Source organism: Epinephelus moara, chromosome 4 (assembly GCF_006386435.1).
Source record: "Epinephelus moara isolate mb chromosome 4, YSFRI_EMoa_1.0, whole genome shotgun sequence".
Taxonomy (NCBI): Eukaryota; Metazoa; Chordata; class Actinopteri; order Perciformes; family Serranidae; genus Epinephelus; species Epinephelus moara.
Window position 1 is genome coordinate 28,256,444 of NC_065509.1, and position 24,859 is coordinate 28,281,302.

The 24,859-nt window shown below is 41.4% G+C and overlaps 1 protein-coding gene across 1 annotated transcript in view; it reads right to left on the reverse strand.

The window, feature by feature from the left end:
* Window positions 1-24,859, reverse strand: part of drp2 (dystrophin related protein 2) — a 189,710-nt gene that overhangs the window by 13,020 nt on the left and 151,831 nt on the right. Inside the window, exons 15-20 of the mRNA XM_050042719.1 lie at window positions 24,659-24,825; window positions 21,870-21,981; window positions 20,881-21,017; window positions 17,149-17,214; window positions 6,940-7,005; window positions 3,421-3,567 (exon numbers count right to left, since the gene is read on the reverse strand). Coding sequence (XP_049898676.1) covers window positions 3,421-3,567; window positions 6,940-7,005; window positions 17,149-17,214; window positions 20,881-21,017; window positions 21,870-21,981; window positions 24,659-24,825 — 695 coding nt within the window. The remainder of the gene's footprint in view (window positions 1-3,420; window positions 3,568-6,939; window positions 7,006-17,148; window positions 17,215-20,880; window positions 21,018-21,869; window positions 21,982-24,658; window positions 24,826-24,859) is intronic.

The window sequence follows — 24,859 nt, forward strand, 5'->3', positions numbered from 1 at the left end:
TGTGTAAATTCAATTGTTGTTATTTGTATCTCTTATGTCTATGTTTAATGTGACAATGTGTTGAAACTATATGTGCTGCCATTCTTGGCCAGGTCTCTCTTGTAAAAGAGATCTTTGATCTCAATGGGACAAACCTGCTTAAATAAAGGTTAAATAAATAAAAATAAAAATGTATATCAGGCATTTATGTTGCTATGCCAGTGTTTGTGTTGAATTGTTAACTTTAGATTTGTTACTTATTTTGTTTTGTGTCAGTGTGATGGCACTAAAAATATTTCTTTAATTGTGTCTGAGTAATCCTATAAGGGGTGGGCCGAGTTGAAACAGCCAGACAGGAAAATAGACCATGCATTCATGCATTGTAGAAAAGTACTGAACTGGTAACATCAGGAAAATCCATTAAGTATCAAGCTGATGTAACAGTGTTAGAGAGATACTATGCAGGATTTTCCTAAAAAAGACGTGGTGGTGGCATGTCTATAGAGACTCTGCCCTCTACCTGCATTTTCTTATTTTCTGTGCTCAGGATGTTAATGGGCGTGTACTCCCACAGCGCTCATGTGAAGTCAGAGCTTCATAAAAGGGTAGTGATCAGTTGCCAGACTGTAAAACATCAGGCATCCAAGAGACACAGAGCAGAGAAAACACAAATACAGTGAGGTGAAACACCAAAGGAGAGTCATTTGTTTTACTTGTACTTACACTAGTGAGCATGTTTCCAAACAGTAACCGACAATCCTGCATAGTATACCTTTAAAAGTATTTTTGCAAGCTATTAAAAAAGACCCAAAGCTTCCAGGACCCCAAAAAGAAGAACAGGGTTAAAGGTGCTGGTGTCAAAGGTGTTTGGTATTGATGTACGAGCCTCATGAGAGCCACAGCAGAAGATATAAACTAAGCTCCAGCAGCCTATCGTCATAAATAAAGACAACAGAGCACACTGCAGAGTTATAACTGAACTGGGTCAAGGTTTCAGACACCCAAAGGGCACAAGTGTATGTGCGGATGTCACTGTGTGTGGAAAGGTCACAACCGAACTGAAGACAAGAGAAAATTATTCATATGAATCATTCGCATAAAGGTTGCCTCTGGTAACCAATTAAGTGGATAGGAGAAATGAATTTGCTTCATTTATGGGAAATGCCTGAGCCTCTCAGCAACTAGGACACAATAAATTCAAATTCAAGCATTAACATCCAAACGAACGTGTCTCAGAGATGTTTTACACTTGTATCACACCAGTCGGCCCATAATTGACTCCTCCTGTCTCTTCTGCAGGACACCAACAAACTGTTATTATGAAGTGTTTCCATGTTATTGCCACATCATTTTGCTTTGTCAGGAATGCATGTAGGAAATGCTGCTTGTTTTTTTAAGGCTGTTCAACAGGATTTAGAGTGTTTATTCTCTGCAGAAGGTTTGCACACGGCAGGAGACATACCAAAACAGTGCAATGCCTCCAGATGAACACACTCATATTTGTGTTTTTATGCTTCTGGGGAGCTTCACTGATGAAAATCACTGCCTGAATCAAACTTTTACATCTCTGCTTCATGCTTTAGCCCCAAACATAAAGAGACAGTTCATGCCCAAATCAAAAGTACACATTTTTCCTCTTACCTGTAGTGCTATTTATTAATCTAGATTGTTTTGATGTGAGATGCTGATGGCACTCGACTTGTGGTGTTCAAAGCACCAAAAAATACATTTGAAAAACTCAATAGCAATGTCTCCTTGCAGAAATCATGACCTGGTTGCTAAGATAATCCACAGACCTTGTTGTGAGCAGTTTCAGGAACAATTGACCCTTCGCTAAGTCCTGCCCCGGACGCAGACCTGCCAATCATAATGTAGCATCAGGCCGGCTCAGACCAGGGTCCAGCAACAACACAGCTGTGCTCCATTGACTCTAATGTAGTCGTTTCAGATTTCCTTAATTTTCAGGCTGGTTTTGTGGATTTGGAGCTAAATGTTGTGCCTGGGGCACGTCGTGTATTAATGATACTCGTTACCTGGAGAGGTTGGAAAAAGATAAACGTTTTAAATCAAACCCTGAACAGTGTAGGGTTAGCTAGCTAGCTACTGAAGATATAGCCTACTGAATGTAAACACATGCTGCTTTTGCTTTTTAATGATTATAACAGTGAAACAAAGACCGACCCTGCTGTACAGGAACCAGTGAAGGGAAGCAGGGAAACTTTGCTGATATTCAACCAGCTGTGTGTCATCACAGTGTGTGCAGATGACCACTGTTTGACTTCCCCTGGAGATCCCTTCCCCTCCGGTGGCAGAGGTCCAGGCAGCAGCACAGGGGCGAAGCCAAACACTGTTCATCTGCACACACTGTGATGCCACACAGCTGGTTCAGTATCAGCAAAGTTTCCCTTTATATTCATTGTCTTGTGTGTCGATCAGCAGTGATGTGGTGGTTCACTTTGACACTGTGATCTGTAGCCTATAGTTCGGCTTTAGCCTCTAACTATCTTTGTCTTTTTAACCTGTTGTTGCTGCTGGGTCAGTTTGACATCCTGGATATATCCTTCAAACACAGATTGTAGACCCCTCTGTCTGCTTCTCTCTGGAATCACTGTTTCATTTTTCAAAAATGTGATAATATTTCTTCAGGGGGTGCAGTTAGTTATCGTGTGGGCTCCATGCTTACTCTGACAGCTTGTCGGACCATCACCATCGCCATCACAAAGGGGTGGGGCTTAGTGAAAGGTCAATTTTCTTTCTACCATGCATCTACTCATCGACTGTGACAGCAAGAGAGGTAAATATTAATGGTGTCCTCCTCAGCTGAGCCGTTAGCTAGCTCAGTGTGATGCACGCCTCCTTCTGCACAGTGATAGAGTTGGTGGGTGTAGTTTAGTAGGAAGAAAACAGTTGCTACATGAAACTGCTCACAACAAGGTCTGTGGATTATATTGGGTGACCAGGTCATGATTTCTGTAGAGACATTGCTGTTGAGTTTTCAAATGTATCTTTCTGGCGCTTTGAGCACCACAAGCTGAGTGCCATCTAGTTCCATTATACTGAGAGAGGGCAGACATCTCTACAGCCAATACCTTCAACACTTGGCAACTCACAACAAAACAACTTAGACTGATAAATAGCACTACAGGTAAGAGGGAAAATATGTACTCTGGATCTATCCCTTAATTAAAATCTCATTCTAATCTACAACCAAATTCAACACAGTTCTCACTGCTTCCAAAAATAGTTTTATGGATGTGACTGAGTCAGTGCACTCTGTTGACTTACAATGTGCAATCAATCTAGTTCAGAGAGATTTATTGTGTGTGAAAACAAACACACAGTAATGATTCCACCACTTGAACAAATCAAGAAAGGATACCCACTCTGCACTCACTGCACAATGTCCTAAAACACGTGTTCATTTTTTTCCTGGATACAGACCTGTTCTCATTCTCCAGGCGGGCCAGGGTGCATTGGAGCTGCTCCTTGTCCTGGTGCTCCAGGTGGGCAAGCAGCATGTGCTGTCCGCAGGGTGAGTCATGGTCCAAGGCTGGGCTGGAGTGACGCAGGAGGTACTGATCTTCATCCCTGAGTCCCCCACACAGGAGACAGCACACTGAGCCACCAGCAAACAGCCACCAGCAGCACAAAGCAGAGCCAAGGGCGGCATGGGAGAGCAGACAGGCCAAAGCAAGGCAAGGCAAGCAGCACGAGGAAAGATATTCCAGGACGAGACGCAATCAAACAAAACTGCACAGTCTGGGACGAGACACTATGATAAAGGCATTGAGCCAGGTTCACAGTCCAAAATATGAAATGTCCTGTAATAAACTTGGCTCTCCACGACATTAAAAACCCATTCACAGTTATTAAAAATGGAAGGTGGATCTTAAGCTACATCACAATATATTGTCCAAATAATAAACGCTTTACTGAGGACGGAACAGGAAACTTAATGTGCAGATCTGTGATCGCAGACCTACGGCTGTAAAACAATAAATGCATCTGTGAATGTTTGGCAATTATTTTAATGGAATGACAGCTGTTTGTTAATTTATATGCTTTGATAATGCTTTGGGCTGCAAAGCAAAATACTTTAATGGGCCAAAGTTAAAAGCAGGTTATAGGCTTTGCACTGTCATGCCGAATAATACATCACAGAGGTATTTATAGGCCTGTTTCAATCAGTCTGGTTATATAAATATTCCACAGATGGCCAGATCCACCTTAGATGCTGCACACCTCTGTAAGATTTGCTATTTAGAAGGTCCTGCTTAACCTTTTGATGCATGGGTGGGTCAACAATGATCCAGGTTGTTTTTTGAAGACAAAATATCTCTGCATTTCATATCGTAGGTATTCCTGAAAAATGTGCTTTTGATTTTATCCCATTCCAAATTTTTATTGACCAATTTGTCATTACTTCCATAATGTGCGTCAAAAATGACTTTTGAATTTTTTGTGATGTGTGTAAATTTCATATATTTATATAAAAAAATGAAGGTTGTTTTACGTAACTGAATGTAATTTACATTTTGATTATAATTATATGAGAGTATCTGATATTATAATCAAATCAGCCAGTAACTGCGGTATCTTTTAACCTGAACTCACTTTCCCCATGTTTTGTGTCGAAGTGATTAATGGGATGGAGAATTTTTAGAACCGATTCATTATTGATCGAAAGGGCAGCAGCCAAACAGGCTGCGTTGTAATCAGTTGGGGCATTTATGCACTGTCACAATGTATGTTCACTAAAAGTGTTTGTTTTTGCCACTGACAGGCTGATATTATGATTATAAGTGTTTCTTTTTGCCACTGTCAGGCTCAGATTGTAATCTTAAGTGTGTCACAACATTATGGAACGGATCCCTACAGAGGTAAACCTTATTGTTAAAGAGTAAGATCCATTTAGTTTGACCAGAAACAGCCCTGACATCGTCAAACCCACCAGACTCCATTTAAATAAACAGTAATTTTATCATTGTAAAAAAAACTCCATTCAAAGTCCTCAGAAACAAAATTAAACTCCCTAAGCTGTCTTGGTTTGTCTTTCTCTTCCTCAAACAATCACCAGTTCTGGTTTGACTTGAATAAACCCTTAATTCACACAGTTAGATGTGAAAATATGCTGACTCTATACACGCTAAAATTACTGTTTACTTAAACAGAGTCTGGTAGGTTTGGTAATGGTGATTTCTGGTTAAACAAAAGGGAACTTACCCATTGACAAAAGGTGTATCTCTGTAGGGATCCTTTCCATTATGTTGTCAGACATTAAAATCATAATCTGAGCCTGTCAGTGGCAAAAACAAGCACATTTAGTAGACCTACATGCTCCAAGTGTTTACATCATAGCCCATTTGGCGGCTACAAGCTGCAGCGCTCTCGCTCAATACTGGACCAGTTTTCTAAAACTGTTGTTCCCATTAGTCACTTAGACACAAAAACATGGGAAGATTGGGTCCAGGCTGAACAATTTCAGAGTCATCCTTAAACCTAATTTATAGCTTTCTTACATCAGCCTACCAACAAAGCAGTGGCCCTATAATAGACTCCAAAAGTTTAAATAATGGTGTGAATTTTTTTTTTTTTTTTGAGCAAAATTATGAACCTAACATATATTTGTTTAGAACAAAAATCTTTGATTGTAATATGGGTTATTTTAGTTCCACTTATGGAAGACTTAAGTTTCCATTGATTTAAGCGTTTAAGGTTTCGATTGTTTTCATGTCCATTACGCGGCAACGAGCAAAAAGTGAACACAGACCAATGCACTGAGGTGGACGGTGAAGGCAGAACACACAGGCAGCATGATCCAGGACAGAAAACAGTATGATGCCAGCCAAACATCAGCTGGAGGCACAGATAGCACAGCAGCATGTTCAGAGCCATGCAGCAGGAAAAACAGAGAGGCACTGACAGACAGACGGACGGATTCGCAGAATAAGAACAACAAGATTCAAGGGCATAAGAGCGGAAAACAGCACCGCTACACATAAGGAGTAGAAGTGAAGTGTCATGCATACAAACACACTCTCAGGCATTAAATTAGAGACTGACACAGGCAAATACTACGCATGCACTGATATACACATTTTTGTGACAATACTCCATCCAAGCAACACTCCACATTCATGCACATGGCAGCAGAGACATTGGGAGCAGGCTTGGGAGGATTTCAGTGGTAAAAAAACGTTGCACTGCTGAAAAGTAGTTTTATCTTTTATCTAAGCCTTTAACAAGCCTTTAATGTGGTGTCAATCACATCCCTCTCTCAGAGCACACACACACAAGTCACGTCTGAAAAGAAATAATGAGCACACACCTGGAGCCCTAAGAGACTGTGTAACACTTTGCACAGAGCTGCTGGGCATGCAACCTTGACTTTAAAGAGCGAAATAAAAAAAAAAAAAAAAAAAAAGGAGAGCTATCTCAGAGGAGGAGGAAACGGCTGATAGCCCACACAGATGTCAACAAAATAAGACGTGGAGACACACAAATACAACCCTGTCCACCTGGCACTTCCTACAATGGGGACTCACCTTGTTGGCTGCCTCATTCACATCAAACATCCCTATTCCTCTCACTGCTGTAACCTCGCCACCGCCCTGCCACACAGCCAGCTCGCTACAAACACACACACACCTCTCTCTCCTCAGCGGGGTTTTGTGTATTTACCCACAGATGCGGACTTTAATCACAGCAGGCATGTGCATGATGAAGAGCGGGGACTGTGTGCACGCTGCTCGCTGTGGGTCATTTTCATTATGGGGCTTATTATTTATGTCATGTTACCCAATCTTTCCCTAATGGCCGAACATACATGCACAACCTGAGTACACAGACACAAATGATGTATAGAGAGGAAGGACTGTACACACAGAACATACGTTATCTCCATGAAAGGCTGTGGTTGTAACGAGGGGGGAGGTAGTGTGGGGGAGGTAGCATACTTACAGACTTTCATCAGGAGACAGGCTGTCCGTGAAGAATGAACAATTCTGGCTCTCCATTTCTGCTAATCTATATATATAGATACACACACACACACACACACACACACATCAAGGACAGCACATATTTACACACACATGTATACAAACAGACACACAAAGGAGAGAAACAGGAGAGTGGATGAGTCAGAGCAAATGCAGGAAAAAGCAACAGATTGATATTATCACACACACTGGGGAAATACGCTTCCTCAAACACGAGATAAAACAAACAATCAGCGCAGTTTAGCTTTTAAGTAGTGTGGATAAGACCTGTGGCCTTTTAGTATTACGGACTGCGACTGAACAGCGAGCTGTCCGCAAACATCTGACTGACAAGACTGCAGAGAGGCAGAAATTGCACTTGCCACAGAGCTATAAAAGTGTCCACGAGGAGGGAGGATAAAATCCTGGTAAAATACTGTGCTCTGTCTATCAGCATGCAGGCAATAAAAAGGTAAAAATGTGCTGCGATCCAGCACCACAGACAGCAACCTGTGTGTGTGTGTGAGGAGGCAGCAAGTGAGCTGCTGTGTGGCTTTTCAGGACCAAGGACAGCACTTCCACTTCTGCATTATGTCCTGCTGACTGTCAGTGGACGCCTGCTCTGTGCATGCTGCTCTGTAAGCTGTTTCACTGCTATAACAAATGATAAAAAAAAAATGCTGCAGTAGGGAAAGAAAGTGTTTTTAAAAATACATGTGTTTATGCTGTTTTAGGTTTGACGGCATACATAACAATTACTGTGTAAAGATGATGTTTAAAATGAAAAAATGTGGCTCAGCATGTAGATCTGGGCTGTCCAATAATCACGGGCCTGGCGGTTTGATCTCTGGCTCCTCTTGTCCACATCTGACCTTGAGCAAGTCACTGAACCCCCAATTGCTCCCAGTGGATAGGCATGTGCCTTGCATGATAGCTTGCTGCCATCTGTGTGTGAGTGTGTGTGAGAGAGATGCAAATTGTGAAGCCCTCAGGATAAAAGTGCTGTATTAACGTAGTCTATTTACTAAAGAAAAAAATAAAGAAAAACAAGAGATATTGGATAGACACATTTAGACTAGCTGTGGCAGGAATGCAGCACATTACGCTGCATATTAAAGTGCATATTTTGAATGATTCATATTAAAAAGGATGTTAAGTAAACAAAAGTACTCACACACTCAAACTACTCCTGTGTTATTTATTTATTTATTTAGCACAGCCTCTTACACTCTCTTACAGGGTGCAGCTGCTTTTCTTCATGCATACCATGCAGTTATTTGTATTTTGCTTATTTTTGGGTGTGCAGCTGTAATTTGTGGTGCTTCATGGCTAATATATCAACACAGTAGGATCCAGTCTGGGGGACTTGCCTTTCTTAATGCAGTAAAACACTGTTTATGACAGATATTAGTAGTGTTTTCTTTGTGTATGTGTGTCAGCCCAAATACCAGATGGCACTGTCCGTTTCTGCAAAGCACGAATATGTTGCATTTGAATGTTTCATAGATGTCATATCAACGTTTCTAAAATGACATAGTGTATGAGCTGACTTTGTCATCTTGAGGTGGAGGGGATGATAGACAGTGTGACATCAAGGTGAGACGCCTGCCAAACTGCCGACCACTGTTCGACACCAGCAAAAATCATCCCCACGTTTACAGCAGCTTTAAAAGCACAACAAGGGGCTGTTTTTTGTACAGAGACATCGCTGCTTTTCCTGCCAGGATTGTGCCCCACAAACTGAATGTTGTAAGCCAAAACATGATCTTTACCCAACTGTAACAAAGTGGTTTTTGTGCTTAGTCCACACATTTTCCACAGCGTTGTTGAGACAAAGTTTCAGCGTATTGTATCTGTTGTCTGCAGGAAAGTACAATGCAAACATTTTTTTCTGGCAACTGGGTTAAGATTGTATAGAAATGACAAGATCATCATTTACGACTACCACTATTTACAGTTTTTTACATAGTTGTTGCTATGTGTTTTTTTTTTGTTTTTTTTCTTTGCCTTTATTGACAGGACAGAAGGTGAAATGGGGAGACAGAGAGAGAGTGGGGACTGACATGCAGCAAGGGGCCGCGAGCCGGGTTCGAAACGGCGGCCGCTGCAGCGAGGCAATGCCTCTGTACATGGGGCACCGGCACTATCCACTACGCTACCAATGCCCCGTTGCTATGCATTTTGGCCTTTTGTCCACACACTTTAGTTGACTGCAAACTGCCCTTTTGTAAAATTCCTTCCATGTTTAAGATTTTCAGAAACCCTGTTTTTAGTGTTGCTGTGTAAATGACAAGGAAAATTGAGTTTTGGTCACATGACATCAGATTGTGCGCCGTTATGTCCTTTGTGAAGCGTCACAAATGAGGCAACATTTCTTACAATGGACTTGGTAACGGATGGTAAATGGACTTGCACTTGTATTGCACCTTTCTAGTGTTCTGACTACACTAAGCGCTTTGACGCTACATGTCATAGGCACCCATTCACACACACATTCGTACCAAACAAGGTGCCACCTGCTACTCAATTAACGATTCACATGCACTCAGACATCAATGGCACAGCCATGAGGAGCAATTTCAGATTCTGTATTTTGCCCAAGTATACTTCAACATGCAGAGCAGAGGAGCCGGGGATTGAACCGCCAATCTTCCAATAAGTGGACGACCCTCTCTACGTCCTAAGCCACGGCCCACAAATGGCAGACATAATCAAAATAGTGCTGGCTCTAACCTTGTGAAGAGGATTTTTTTTTTTACATGTTTACACATAAGCATACAGTTACTCTTCCACTATACTGAGGAATAGAGGCGCCAGAATGTGCTACAATGTGCCATTGCATCCAGGCAGTCTTCCGGTAATAGCTTTTTTCAGGCTTACGATTGTCCAACATCTTATTCTTTGCGTGATTGGTGAACATGGCTTTAAGTTATTTCGCCACCTGTTGGATTGGCATGCTCTTGACTGTGCTTTTTTAAAGCAGTGCTTATGTGGACAGTTTTTTTCAGAACAAAGGAGGGAAAATGTCGTGAAAAACGTGTTTTCAAAATTACCTGTGCACATGTGGACTCATCCATCGTAGAAGCATGTATCTCTATCAGTAGCTGTACTTTGACACTAATCTTTCGCTTTCTTTTGACTGAAAAACCTTTGCTCTCCATCACTCTCACCTTTCCATCCTCCATCGACATGTGCAGCTTACACCTGAATGCACAAGACCACACATTCTCTGAAATTATGAAAACATGATCTACAGAGGAGCCAGGTTGAGTGAGAGTCAGCACACCACAAAATAAACTCATCACAAACCATTTCACTTCATTGGATATCAAATGTTAATTACATGTAGCAGTGTTTGACGATCAAAGGGTGAGTTTCTCCTTTATGTGAGTTTATTAACCACGGAGAGAACCAACCTGCTGACTCTTACATACAAGAAGCCTTGTAGCTCCCCACATACATACATTCATACATACAGACACATGAAAGCAGTCTTAAATCTACACTGCGGCACTCCCGGTGCACACAGACGCATACGGCACACTCCATGCTGCATCATCTTTCTCAGAATGTCGTCAGCTGAGGGAGTGAGGGAGGGGGAAGTGATGTAGAGGCTGTCAGGGACATCCACATCACATCCTGCTCCTCTCCAGAGTCCGATGACACAGAGAGCACTGAGAATTTTAGGATTTATCCATGTCCTGTGTCAGGAGGCCCTGCCTGTGAGCCAGAACGCTCGTAATTCAACCTGCGACATTGTTCGTCAGAAAAGGCTGAGTCTCAGTCAGGGACAACAGCAAATGAGAAAGTAAAGGGCAGAAAGTAATAGGAAATAGTAGTGTGGGTATGAGTGTGTGGGAGTCTTGTGCCTACATGTGTGTTTAGCCTCCTGCATGAATGTAAATGGATGTGAGAGGAAATGAGAAACGGGAGAGGGAGAGAGCGAGGGCAAGAGAGGAGAAATCCTAACAGAGTTCTAAGAGGTTTTTTATTATCTCCGTCTCATCCATCCTCTATAAGATGTCGAAGCAGCGCTGATGATGAAAGGAATGAACTCTACTCCTGCATCGATATGGGGGCAGGGGAGGGAGATACGGAGAGGGGGAGAGAGAGAGGAGACAGAGGCTGTCTCAGTGTTTGACATGCCTGGAAATCTGACTCTCCTAACCCCAAACATCAAATACTTTATCTCCCTTGAGATGACTGAAGACTACATTATTGCCATGGATTAACATGAATACCCCTCACTGGCTGAAGGGCACTTTGACACACACATACACACACACACACACCTGTGTAATATGTCATCCCAAGGGGAAGAATTCAAACACTGCCCTGCCAGTGATGACATCCAGTATTTTGATATCGCCTTGACTTTTCATTGGTGTTCAAAGTGAGCGGAGAGTTAAGATTCATACAGGGAGTGAATTCAAATAAGAAATGAGAATTACCCCCTTTATGTCCGATAATGACTGACAGGTAGAAGAAGAAAGAGAGGGAGAATGAAGGACAGACAGGGAGACAGAAGGAAGGAAGTCTGCGCTGGTGATATGAAATTGCATCTTTCACTACACAGCAGCAGGAGGTAGTTGGGCTTGATGTGCCTAAGACTGTCTGGTCCCATGTGGCATGAGACCGTAGGACAATATATATAGGCTAGAGACTAATAACTCAACTCCAAAACACACCAGAAACCAGAAAAGGGTGGAAAAAAACACACATGCTACAGAAACATCGTTGAAAACCTGCAGTCTCAGACAGGTAGACCCTTCAGTTCCCCAGCTAAAGAGAATATGACAATATACACAGAAAACTGCAAGGAGACAGTGCGTCTAAATCTTTTGACACCAGCCGTCAGTCAATGTCGGGCCATTGTTGGAGCATCTGTCGCCCTAGTTCTTGTGGTGTGCCCTACACTGTCAGCACTAGTCGGCCCTTACAAGCCCTTGTCGACTGTTTTTCGGCCAATTCAGCATGCTGAATCAATGGCAGGGATGGCGGAGCCCATCGGTGAGATATCACTCTTACTGGCACTCAAGCTCAGTGCACGAGAAGAGAAAGGGAAGTGAGGAAAGTAAAGTGAAGAGGGCGTGACACTGAAACAAACTTGTTGTATTAAGTAAGATTAATTTGTCATTGAGATCTTTTGCAGAAATGGTTCATAACTGTTTGTGTTACTGTTCGCTAGTGCAGCAGTTCCCAAATGGTCCAGCCACGGGGTCCAGATTTCTCCCTAGTCATTAGTTTAAGATCCACACAGTTTGATATATTCAGAGTCATACTTGCATTTGTCCATGTCATCGAGCTAGTTTGCTGTCTCTGTCAAGTAGCTATGCAATAGTCGCTCACTGTACAGCAGGACACGGCACTTTAAAAGTAAAGCTCTGCGCTGGAAATGCACTGTACTTCAAAGTAAAATGTTTTTTTTTTCCTCACAAACTTGACATGTTGCAGCAGAGTCACTTGCAGTCCATTCAGAATGATGCCATGACCGACTTTTGGATCGCGACCCACCAATTTGGAACCACTGCACAAGCGCATGACAAATATGATTTGTTCCTTCAACATTGGGTTTGTGTTGTTAATGTGCTAAATGGCTAACGAGCATCTTGATTCAGTCCTGTTGGTCCTCTGGTTTCCCTTTTTGAATGAGGAATACAGACTACCGCTGCCTGCTGCTATGGAGAGTTATTTTCGCTCATGCAGGCGCATAATGTACATAGTTGGACTTCATCACCACTATTTCTTTGATATCAGTTTGGTGTATCTGGGCCTTTAAGGAATACAAAGGCCTTAAGGAAGGGAAAAGGAAGAAAAGAAGGAGGGAAGGAAGACAGATGCAGAAAGAAAGAAAAGAAAGAGAGAAAGAAAGGAAGACGTTTCGATTGAAGTCGATTCAGGATGCTGACAGAGTCAGATGAAATACTCAACATTAACCATGATAAGAAGTGTCTTCTTCTATCACCACGGTGCTCAGATCACCCATGAATAAGCAGAGCTTTTTTATTTCTTGTGTCTAAATGCTGATACTCGTTCATTTTTAGCCTGCATGATGTACTTATGTTGGCTCGACGTAATACTAGTCAATGAACTAGACAGTATACTCGGTAACTGTATTTTGGATAAAAGATATTTATGCCTGTCATTCACCCATTCACCCACTAGCCAATGGCAGCAGACTACCGAGCCAGGCGCTGGCCTAACCATCCGGAGCAGCGCTGACATGTTGACATGAGGAAGCGGGGATCGAGCCACTAACCCTGTGATTAGTGGCTGCCTCGGAAAGAATGCTGTCCAAATTCAACACAGCTAACTGGAGGCTCAAAAACTACTATTGAAGTAAATCAAAACACTTCTGATTGTCTCAGTAAAAGCTTCACAGCGATGCCATTTATTAAAGGGCTGTTATGGTGAATTGTACAGGTGTTGCATTTGATTGCAAATGTAACAATGGCAATTTAAAGTTTTATGAACACATCTGTGACTCGTCCTAAGAAACACCCATAACTGGTGTTTACCCAAGCTGTAATAATGTGTGAAGATATAGACAGTGTGTTAAATATCATTTGTTCATATTTTATTCAAATATGCAGAGATTATGCACTCACATATTCACAGGCAGGTTAGGAGGATGCGTCTGATTTCCAAAGAAATCTCTGTTTACTTTCGTTTGAGTGACATTTGTTAAAAGCAACAGTGCCCAGCTCTCATGCTCAGGAAATAATTTAAGTATGTATTCATGGCCCGTTTTTAAAGATTCAGGAGTAAAGAACGTGCCTGAGGCTCAGAGACACCGACAAGCTGGAGACGTTACAAAGCAGCCGTCGGTCTCTCACAGAAAATGTAACAAAAATATAAAATATCGCCATCCTTTTACTTATCAAGCATTCATTATCTGTTTCTGCCCCAGTACCAGACGCTTCATATGAACAACCAGTTGTTGACAAATAACAGGGCTGCCCTCTGAAAATCGAAGACGCCAATCATCCGTCAGAGACCCCTCAGTCAACCGAGATTCTTCAAGTTGAGCAGTCCCTCTTTGACAGAGTTTGTCAGTCACTGTGCAGAGTACTTCTGAGAACATTGTGGTCCCCAGAAATAGCTGCAGAGTCAGCGCTCCTCGCTTTCATGCAGCTCTCTGGGGTAAAATTATTACACTACGTGAAGATGTTTGCAACGTGTACAGGTAGGAGGAAGTGGCTTCGCACAGTCAGGCACCGAAATAACGTTATCTTCTGCCTTCTGCTTGGAAGTCTTGAATTTACAGCTCACAGCAACTTAATTTGCTATAACCTTTGCATCTCCAAAAAACTTTATTGCACATTTCCGATCCATCGTTAGTGGGGTTAGCACGCATTAGCTCGGAGGGCTAATTTGGCGTGTTTATTATATAACATCAGTGTCACTGTCACCACCAATATTTTTATTGAAGCCAGATCCTATTCAACAGACATAATTTTGAGTCAGGTACAGCCCTAACAGATAAATACATTTTAACTGTTGCAACTACATTACAGTGTGTTATACGTTATTTATTAGTTGATTATATAGTGCTTATAAATGATGTCCTCTCTCCTGCCCTCTGTAGGAGACACAGGAGCTTAAAGTCACATACAAATAGACTCAAAAACAGTTTTACCCATGAGCCATCAGGCTGATAAATCGATGTATATAAAAATAATTTTGCTTTTCAGGTGCAATCCACTATTTATTAAACACTGCAAACCACTACTTCTTAGTGCAACACTCCACTATTTATTGTACAACAGCTCGATACAGCCAATTTTTATCACTCTTCTGATTTTATGAATGATTATGTTGTCTGTTTTTTTCTACTTGCTTGTAATAATACTAATTGGCACCTGAACAGATGTAACACTCCTAATCTTGTATATTCTGTGTACAATGACAATAAAGGCTTTCTATCATAACAGTGAGTGCTATCGTTTTGAGTCACTTAATGAAAGCACATTCGAGGGATTATAGATTATTGTCTCAACTAAAGGCCCTTACTGATTTATTCTTATGCAGGAAAAAAATGGTTGAGAAACAAAGACGGCTTCCTGGCTAGGGATAGGACAATACACAATTTTATCAGGAATCTTGATAAAATAAATAAATACACACAATAATTTGATCATGGTAAATTTCTATTATCAGTAAAATTGTGAATATTGTATCCAACAGCACCCAAAGAGACGGCTGGGCAACCAACAATAAAAGAGACTGGCTACAAACACACCAACCTAAGAAAAAAAAACCAAAAAAAAACACAGAGGATTTTAATCAATCATTGACATATTGTTTGATTTCACCAAAAAGGATGTTCACTCAAAGGTGTGAATTAATTCTGCGATGCAATAAAAAATATTTGTTTATTAACAAAATGCAAGGTTAAGTGTTGCCATTTCTAGCAAGTCCTAGTTTCCTATTTCTTTTTTTTTTTTTGAGTCACTCTAATGCGCCACCTGACCTGGCATCTTGGGAACCTTTAATTAAAGACAGGTGTGCTGAAGTGAGTGCGGAGCGTGGAAGACGCCACAGGGTCTTTAACTGCTGCGTATCTGGTTAATCTTAGATTTATTGTTTGATGAAGTCGTTTAATAACCCATTGACTTGAACTTTGGTTTTGTAAAGGCCTGTTTATTTGGGGAATGTTTGAGGATTTTTGTTTTCATTTTTGAATGTGACAGTCAAGACAATCAGTTCATAGCGTCATTCTGCAACTCTCCAAACATCCTGCAAATCAATCAACACTTAAACCAATCAAAGCACCTGGATCATCAAACAGTGAGTAAAACTAAACCAAAGACAGTGAGTTTATTATGTCTCCCGTTATGGCGTCTGTGGGTGGCTATTTTTGAACTTATTTGGATGCTGCAATATTAAGTGATTCAGGTATGTTTTAGCACCATTTTAAGAGTTCGAAACATATTTTGATGACTATCAGGACAAAGTTATTTTGGCAAGGATTATCATGACATGAATTTTTCTTATCATCCCGTGCCCACTCGTGAGATGCAGAGATGAGAGGTTATCTATGAGTAAAGTTGCTAAGATACTGCACAGATACAGTGGACACTTCTAAAAACTATATTTAGCTGTGGGAGTTCTTGTGTTTTCTCAGCAGGCCAGGGAAGGCAACATGTCTCATTCTGACTAAATTAGACTACGTTTCCATTTCTGTTCTCTTGGTTTATTTTGGAGAAGGCTGTTGGCAGCTTCAGATTTATTCTGTTTAGATATTTCTGAGCGACTGAGATGACTCAAAAGCCGTTTGAAGGGAATTGTTCTGTAATTAGAAGCAAAAAGGAAATGTAAAAGGATGTAACATAAAAGATGTTACAGAACAGAGAAGAAGAAAGGGCTAGAGGAGAGGAGAGCATGAGAGAGAAAAAAACAAGAAATAAATGTGTGGGTGGGAGACAATAGAAGAGGGGGATCAAAGATAAGAATAAAAAAGGAAAAAGGCAAACAGGAGGAAGGGAAAAAGGGAGAGATAAGAGGGGTAAAGAGGACAATTGTGCCTGCTCTCTTGTTGGTGTGTGTTCCCTCTGTTTTGGCAGGGCCTAAAGTTGTGTGTCAGAGCCTCAGGGAAGTAATACACAATGGCGCACACACACACACACACACACACACACACACACACACACACTGCAGGCTTGGTGGAAATGTGTGTGTGTGTCCAGCTCTGCAGCACTGTAGGGTGAGCTGCCAGGAGTGTGAGAGTCCAGTGCTGTGCCCCTGTTTATAACCTGTCAGACAGACACTAATCCACACCAACAGCTCCCAGGTGACCAATGGGCTCACTGCCTGAGCAAGTGACAAGCCGCTAGGCACGCTGAACCCCACTGACCTACACACACACACACACACACACACTACAACCGCAAACTGCTCTGCTTATGCGCACCAGCGTGTGTTGGTGTGGAGTGTAACAGGGAAGAAAACTGCTGGGCAGTACAGTCTCTACCTTGGCTGGAGTACAGTGCACAACGCAGCCAAATCAATACTTCAATCAGTGTGTGGTGAACAGAGGTGGTGGTGGTGGTGGTGGTGGTGGTGGTTGTGGTGGAGGCAGGGGTGGAGTGGATATAAAAAGAAGGCAGAAAGGTTGATTTGGAGAGAAGAAAGTGAGAGACTTTGTTGTAGTGATTTGATGTAAAGCAGAGCACAGTGAGCCACGTACCTGCTGGCATAGTGTTCAATCCTGCTGTGCGTGTCTGCGTGGGGCAGCTTAGGTGAGGAGCACGGCCTGGAAACAACAGAAGCCAATGTCAATACCTCACCATGGCATTACTAACACACTCCGAGTGTGAATGAGCAGTTGCTGAAAAAAAAAAAAAACTTAATTCACACATATTCCTATAATCCTGAAGAAGAGAGTTTTATTTGGAAAACTTTCTTGTTTGGATCCAAACAAGAAAAAACACAGTGCAGAAAAGTAAATTTATTCAAGTGCCCAACTTAAACACAACTTAGAGTGTTTCCATTTTACGCTACTTTACACCCTTACTTTGCATATCAAGATTTTACACACAAACACATGATGGTGTTAAATTATGATGCATTTCATTTGATTTAACTGCTGGTTCCCGACATTTCTGGCTCGTTATGCTTTGAAGTCAAGCAACACCTTCTGATGAGTCTTTATCACAGGTTGCATATGTGTATAAGCTCTGAGTGGTTCAGGATCTGGAGTGAGGAGATCTGACAGGAGTGAATTTACTGATTTGGAGGCTCCAGGCAAACCCTGTCTTGCTTTATTTTCACCCTTTCTCTGATTGGAAAAGTACTCAAAACGTTTATTTCTTTAGTAAAACTATAAATAGTCTGCAGCAAGTTAAAGTCAAAGTCATGCATTCAATTTTTAAGGATTGGCAAAGAGGTATTATTAGCACAATGTACTTAGGACCTAGAGTTGTCTTGCTTTGGTCTGAATCAGGGACTAATTTTGTTCCATGGTTGCATAATTGCTTAGAGTTGGTTCGTGTTCTCACGGCAGCATTTACAAGCAGACAAGATAAAATGTGCGCGTGAGAAAGCTGCTCTTGATTGGTCAGAATTTCCATGTGGGAAAAATCCAGGAAGTAAACAAAACACTGAAGAAGAGTACACTTGCAAGATAAATGCGACACTTTCTAATGTCACAATGGAGGGACAACTACGCAGGTTGATTTTAGCGCTGCTCATCGTGGACTATATTGCTGTCATTGTTCATTTTAGTCAAACCATACAGTTTGAAAACGAGGCGCGGCTCCAACTAGAAAACAATGTTTTGATGCATTGGATGTGCTGAATGTGCATATTAAGGCAGTACAGGAGGAGGTGCACATTAATAATCCTCCAGGACTGTAACATGCTCATGTTTAACCCAAACAATGTGTCATGTGACTGCAGTTGGTTCGGATCGAGGTCGGAACATGTTCTCATCACAAATGAACCGCACCAGAGTTCATTTGTAACCAGATTGAGACCACCTCTTCAAGAAGGTCTCGGTCCAGTTGTTTTGGTGCACACCCGAGTGTGATTGCTGTGTTCACACCTGCCCAAACTAACCGCACTTAGGGGGCAAACGAACTTGAGTTCGATTGAACCAAACCAAACAGGGCAGGTGTGAAAGCAGCCTTAAATTTTGTTCAAGGTGGAGCTTTGTATATATTTGTATACAATGCTGGATTGTTTGATGAATAACAGTGTATCATATTTTAATTGTTATATTTGTGAGTGAGGGCACGGTCACACAAGTGCATGCAGGTGAGTGGCCACTGCCTGCCCAGGCGATATTTCTGCTGAGTGTGCGCAGTGCAATAAATACTATGAAATATGATGTTATGGGTACATTTTTCATTTACTGGGTTCCATGCCTGTCTCTCTACTCGCTGCCAGCCAGGCAGCATCTCTCATGTGGGGCAGTTTGTATTTTTTATGGCCATTATCATACAATCAGTGCCACAGTGATGATGGCTTTGTAGCTGAAACAGGTCCCTTTCTGTTCATTTTGCCCACATTAAATAAGTTAATTTATCTGTGAGTGCCGGTGTTTCTGCTTATTTTTGGATCCTCACCACAACCATGCACCTCTATATATTGTTCAAGATTTTTTTCAGTTGTGCATGCTGCTATTTTTCAACATTTTTTACAATATCAAACAGTATTGGCTGGTTAAAAACAGCAACAATCAATGTCTCCACATGAAGGCTAGCCTGCTTCTTTGCTACTGGTTGAGGCTGTGACTCCACTGGTCAAAGTTCATCACTGTTGAACTCCATGGGATGCAAAGATGCAAATATGATATGCCAATAGATGTGAAGGTTTTATTTGACATGGGGTGGAAGTGAACGGAAGGCGAAAATTCATCAATGTTAATTTTGTGCATGTGTGAAAAACACCCTAAAAATTTGAACCTGCAACAAATTACCAGTAGTAGTCGGGTAGTATACAGTTTGTTTTTTTTTTTTTAAATGCGTTGGGGACCTTTTGCAAATCATTTCAGGTCACAATAAGTTAGAATATTAACATAAGAAGAAAAAAAATCTTAGCTGGCGGCCCCAGGCAGGTGTCTACCTTGCCTAATGGTAAAGTCTGCCCCTGGATCTGGAGCATCCAGTTATATATTCAAGAGCTTTTTAATAAGGCAGATCATAAGATGACAATTCACATCAACAGTCTTGACCATGTGGACAAATGTGCAGAGGAAAGCTACTGGATTTATACATTTAATACAACTTTACCCTGGGGGAAACCAAAAAAGGAGTCTTGTTAACGTTGATGGTTTCTATGATGTTTTAATGATATATATTTACATACGGTGCGGCAATATCGCCTTGGCTAGATGCAAGCAACGGCCAAACCCCGAGAGACAGCGATCAGCTCAGCACAGGCAATTTAAATGTCTTCACTTCCAAAGCTTCCTCTCACTCTGAATCTTAATGTTGCAACGTTAGGCGCTGCACCATGTCAAAAAGCTCTTACTATAACTGTGTGCTCCAGATCTCCTTACACCAGATCCTGCCTCAGTTGTCCTGTACTGGTTTGAGCTCCGAGTTTGCTGATGTGCAGAGATTCCTTCATCCGTATTCTATTTGTAGTTCATCCAAAGAGTGATGTTCTCTTTTTAGTGCGTTTCATCAGTTTTGAGTCATGTAGAGGTAAAACTATCCAACGTTTCACATTCAGGAGCAAGCATGGATTTGAGAAACATTTTGTGTCGCAGAAGTTTCTTCTGCTCTATCTTGTTAATAACACTGAAGCCTCTCAGATTTATCTTAAAGCCCCCTAGGCTGGAAACCACCGCACTAAACTACCCCACAAGGTGTATGTAAAATTTTAAATCAACCTGCTACAACATTAAACTGCTGCTTATACATTAATGCATCAGTAATAATTATACATGGGCAGTAAGTATAATAAAACATAATAATATATTAATATGAGGGATCATTCTGCAGAATAAGTGCTTTCACTTTTGATAAACATGTCTATGTGGCCTCCACCACTGGAGTCTCATCTCCAGCTCGTGTAATGTTTGAGGTCATAAAAGGTGACCCTAACAGTGACACAATCAGCCGAAACATGAACCCATAATCATGCTAAATCTTCCCGGGTACTGTCGTAGCCCTGAGCGATGCTTCTTGATGATCTCATGGATTTTTGTCTCATCGCTCTTGTTTTTCCCTTTGGGTGAGACTCGCTCATGTGAACAGAGCATCTGAGCCAGACTGAGATCACAGGAATAACATTATGTTAATTCTGAACACAGAGATGTCCCTTTAACCCAAACTCAGCAAGTGAGAGCGGCCAAAAAATATCAGAGCGCGATAATTAGCCCGCAACAGCAGGGGTTTGAATGGGTGAAAGTGATAGATGACAGAAAAACAGGGACAAAAGAGAGACGTCTGTGTTTGTGTGTGGGACTCACGTCTCAGATCTCTCGGCTTCCAGCACAGATTGCACCGGCAGGTAACCTCTCTGCGGGTGCTTGGTGAAGTATTGCTTCGACCTGAACTTATTCTTCAGAGTCTTGGCAAAGTCCCTCATCTTCTCCCCCGAGGTTGTCTGGAGTTGTGATTTAGGAGGCGATGGGGTTGGTGGGGTGGAGGAGGGGTGAGAGGTGGCAGTGGTGGAAAAGGTTGGAGACAAATTACATCGCTTAAGAATTCGTGAAAATGTTGCTTTCTAGAAAATGACCTTATCTGAAATTTGTCCACTCTGTCTGGGCACTGATTTGTCTTGACTTCAGATGACTAAGTTATTCCTCCATCTGATTTCTTATTCAGTTTCTGCTGCTCTGTCTGCTTCCTCCCTTCATTATCCCTCTCTGGCTCTCTTGTTTCCAGCACTCTCTCTATCATAGTAGAAATCTATGGGCGCCTGCCTGCCTCACCGGTGTGAAAAACTGTAGCTGGCTAATATAAAATATTGTCTAGTAAAGAAAAAAATCATTGTACAGATGGCCTTTTGCCACATTTTACAGTTCAGAATTGATTAGAGATTAAATCTGGCACCATCTCAGTCCACTCCAGCACTCCGGCTACAGCTACTCCTTAGGAATTAACTCCACTACGGAGCCTGTACGTGCAATCGCTTAAGACTCTGGTTTTATTGGGGTTTAGAGCACAGTGTGTGCTCCAAATAGCACTTTATGCGTGCACTTTGTGAGCCAAAAAGGATGTTACTGTTGAGTGGTACTCAATCTCTGCATACTATGGATTTGGACGAAGCGGTGTAAGCATACCTAACGGTATACACTTAGAGATGATAGAGGTCTTACGGTGGAGAGGGGGCTAATCTATGTCTGGCAGCAGGAATCAGGAGACTGTAGTATTTTTTTGAGCACAGCTGAGTTTCATTTGTCCCTAGAGCCTTGAATTTGTATTCCGTTAAAGCACAAGATAATGTTTGTCTTACTGGTGTGTAGTACTCCATGATGGGGTAGTGCAGCTTCTTTCCCTTGGTAGTGCGGCCGGTTAGAAAACATGTCTGGCAGATGTCCACATTGAACTGCTTCAGACTGCGATACCTGTCAAGATCAATGTAACAACGAGGCTGAACTGATGCAAGAGAACTAAGCAGAGTAGAGCCTTGTGTGTGTGTGTCTGTGTGTGTGTGTGTGTGTGTGTGTGTGTGTAGACTAAAGGGTTGGCGCATGTCTGTGTCTCTTATTTATAAGCTTCCACAGATCCTTGTGCTCCAAACTGGGGTGAATGCAAACACTGTGGCCTGTTAAATTAGTAACTGTATCTTCAATAACAAATGATGTATTATGATCACTTTCAGCCATGTGCTTTATGATAATGTTTAAACACAGAAAAAGGAATGTGAATTTAATATTTTAATACAATATCCATTGGAAATACAGACAAATAATATATGTGCAAGATTTTATGATAATAAAACATATTGCATAATAACAGAAACAGCATCTGCAAACAACAGTCTGTACAATATTCATTTTTTTTCAAGGCGAGTTTTCTGTCAGGGATCTTCAAACATGATGCTTGAAGTTTGCCTCAATAAATTCACATTACTGTGCAGCTGCTCAACTTATTATTATCATACATTATATCTAACTTTCAGCATCTCCAACAAGCTTTTATCTTTTATATACATATATATAATGAAAACACCAGCTGCCACAATTAAAACAGATTTTGTTGCTTCTCAATTTTGACTTTCTAAATGTCTCCACAAGTAATATTCTTACTCCTCTAATTATTAAAGCTGCTGCTGGTAACTTTTGTTAAAATTACTTTTTGTCATATTTGCTGTCACTGTATCCACACAGCAGGGCGTGAGACAGATAATCTGTGAATCTGTACCTCTGTAATGCTTCTACTGGCCTTACTGCACATGAATGTGAACAACCAATCAGAGCAAAGGAATCTCTAATGCAGCTGTCAATCATGTCAATCACTGCTTGTGAACTGCAGTCAAACTGTCAGACTAGGCAGCACTGATCAAATATGAATCAAGATTCTTTGACTGGACTGTTTATTTCTCGCCGTAAGTGTTTTCAGGGATATACTTTAGTGTACTGTTAAGCCGCAAAATGATAGTTTGTGGCTGGCTGCCATGTTGGATACACTCAAGCAAAAAAAAAAAAAAAAAAGACACCATCCACGGGCCAGAGCAAACGTTCTCATTTTACAGCTAAACAGTACACTAAAATACTTTTCTGACAACATCTGAGGCAAGAGAAAGGCAATGCAGTGACAGAATCTTCATTCATATTTGACCAGCGCTGCATTTTTTGACCGTTTACTTCACCCTATAGTCACTGAAGTGAATACTGGATCCACTTTTCACAAGCACCAACCCCTCTAAACACTGACACTGACACTGAGATGGCAATTTTTCAGACAAACAAATCAGGAGAAAATTAACTTTGTTCGAGACATACTGTCGTGAGATCTGGCAACAACTGATGTGATCTTACACCCTGTTGATAAGAGACATTAAGCCAGCAGATAAAAACAAGCGGCAAAATACAGAGCAAACATTAAATTTTAACGTATAAAGTTGAAAAGTTGAAAAGTTGTATTGTACTGAATCTGATTTCATCCATCCAAATGACATTTACCACACTTCCAGGTGGGCGTATGTGGGGGAGAGACATTCACACCCACATATGAGACTGGAAATGTTTCATACCCTTGGCGCAGCTTGTAATAAGGTATCTTCTGTTATAGAGTATCTTCGGCAAGGCTTAAAGCGAGCCAATCTAAACGCTAATGGTGTCATTGTGTTACATTGTACAATATTTCAAAATTACAAGTTTTAAAAAATTGTCAATTTATGTCATGTTAGAGGCTTTTATTTAAATTTCGCCTCTGCACAAGCATAATTTAAGAGACATCAATATGTGCTGCTCGCACACCTAATTTGACAAATGTACCAATTACTGTTCTGTCACTGACTTCTGCCTCTAATTTTTTTCATCAGAAAAACACAGCAGCTTTTCAGAAAGTTTTTTTTAGTCCTGCAAAATGATCCACGGAAATAAGTTTCTGAATATATATCTGAAGATAGAAGTAGTCCATACAGTCGGAGAGTGTGATTTCATTTCACATTTGCAGTGCTAAGTTAAAATGGTTGTACACAGAGGTCTGATAATTTGAAGAGTTGGTGAATTATCAAGCAAACTGAAGGTGAAAACTGAGCTTACAAACAATACGCTGGATTTGCACTACTTGTTTCCTCCTACAAACTCAGCCACCTCACTTTTGTAATTTTCTAGCCAAGTAGCCAGGGATGATAACCACTTTTGTCCATAGTGAAATATCTCAACAACTACTGGATGGATTGCTGTGATTTTATTTGTCCAAAACTTTGGTACACTACCAAAATACCTGCAAAACGAATGCTATTCCCATCAAACTCATCTGTACATGTTTTTAGTGCTTATTAACATGCCAACGCATTAAACTAATCAATCAATTCCTTTTCTATAAACACTTGTCTATTGTCACGTTACACTTGCACATTAAACACACTCTCATAACTGCTAAATCCAGACAATTTTAATCTACCTAATGTGTGTTTTCAGGTTGTGTATGTGCATATTTTCCCCTTTAACAGCGTTCTCACTTATACAGCTTGATCTTTTCTTTTCTATGTGATGTTGCAATAGCTCACTGTGATCACAAGAGTAATTTTATATCGTGTTATGTTAGGTGAGAGTTATATGTCTTGCCTACCTGAAGCCCTTGATGGGACACTGTTTGCAGACGTAACATTTGGCCTGGTGCTTGGTCGACTCTGCAGCAGCCACACGGTGGAGGACAGGAAGCCAAACCATCGACTGGGGCTCCAGGCTCATCCACTCCAGGAAGTGAGACACCTCGATGGCAGGTTTCCCTGGGGCCTTCAAAAAGGAAGGTGGGAGGAAAGAAAAAAGC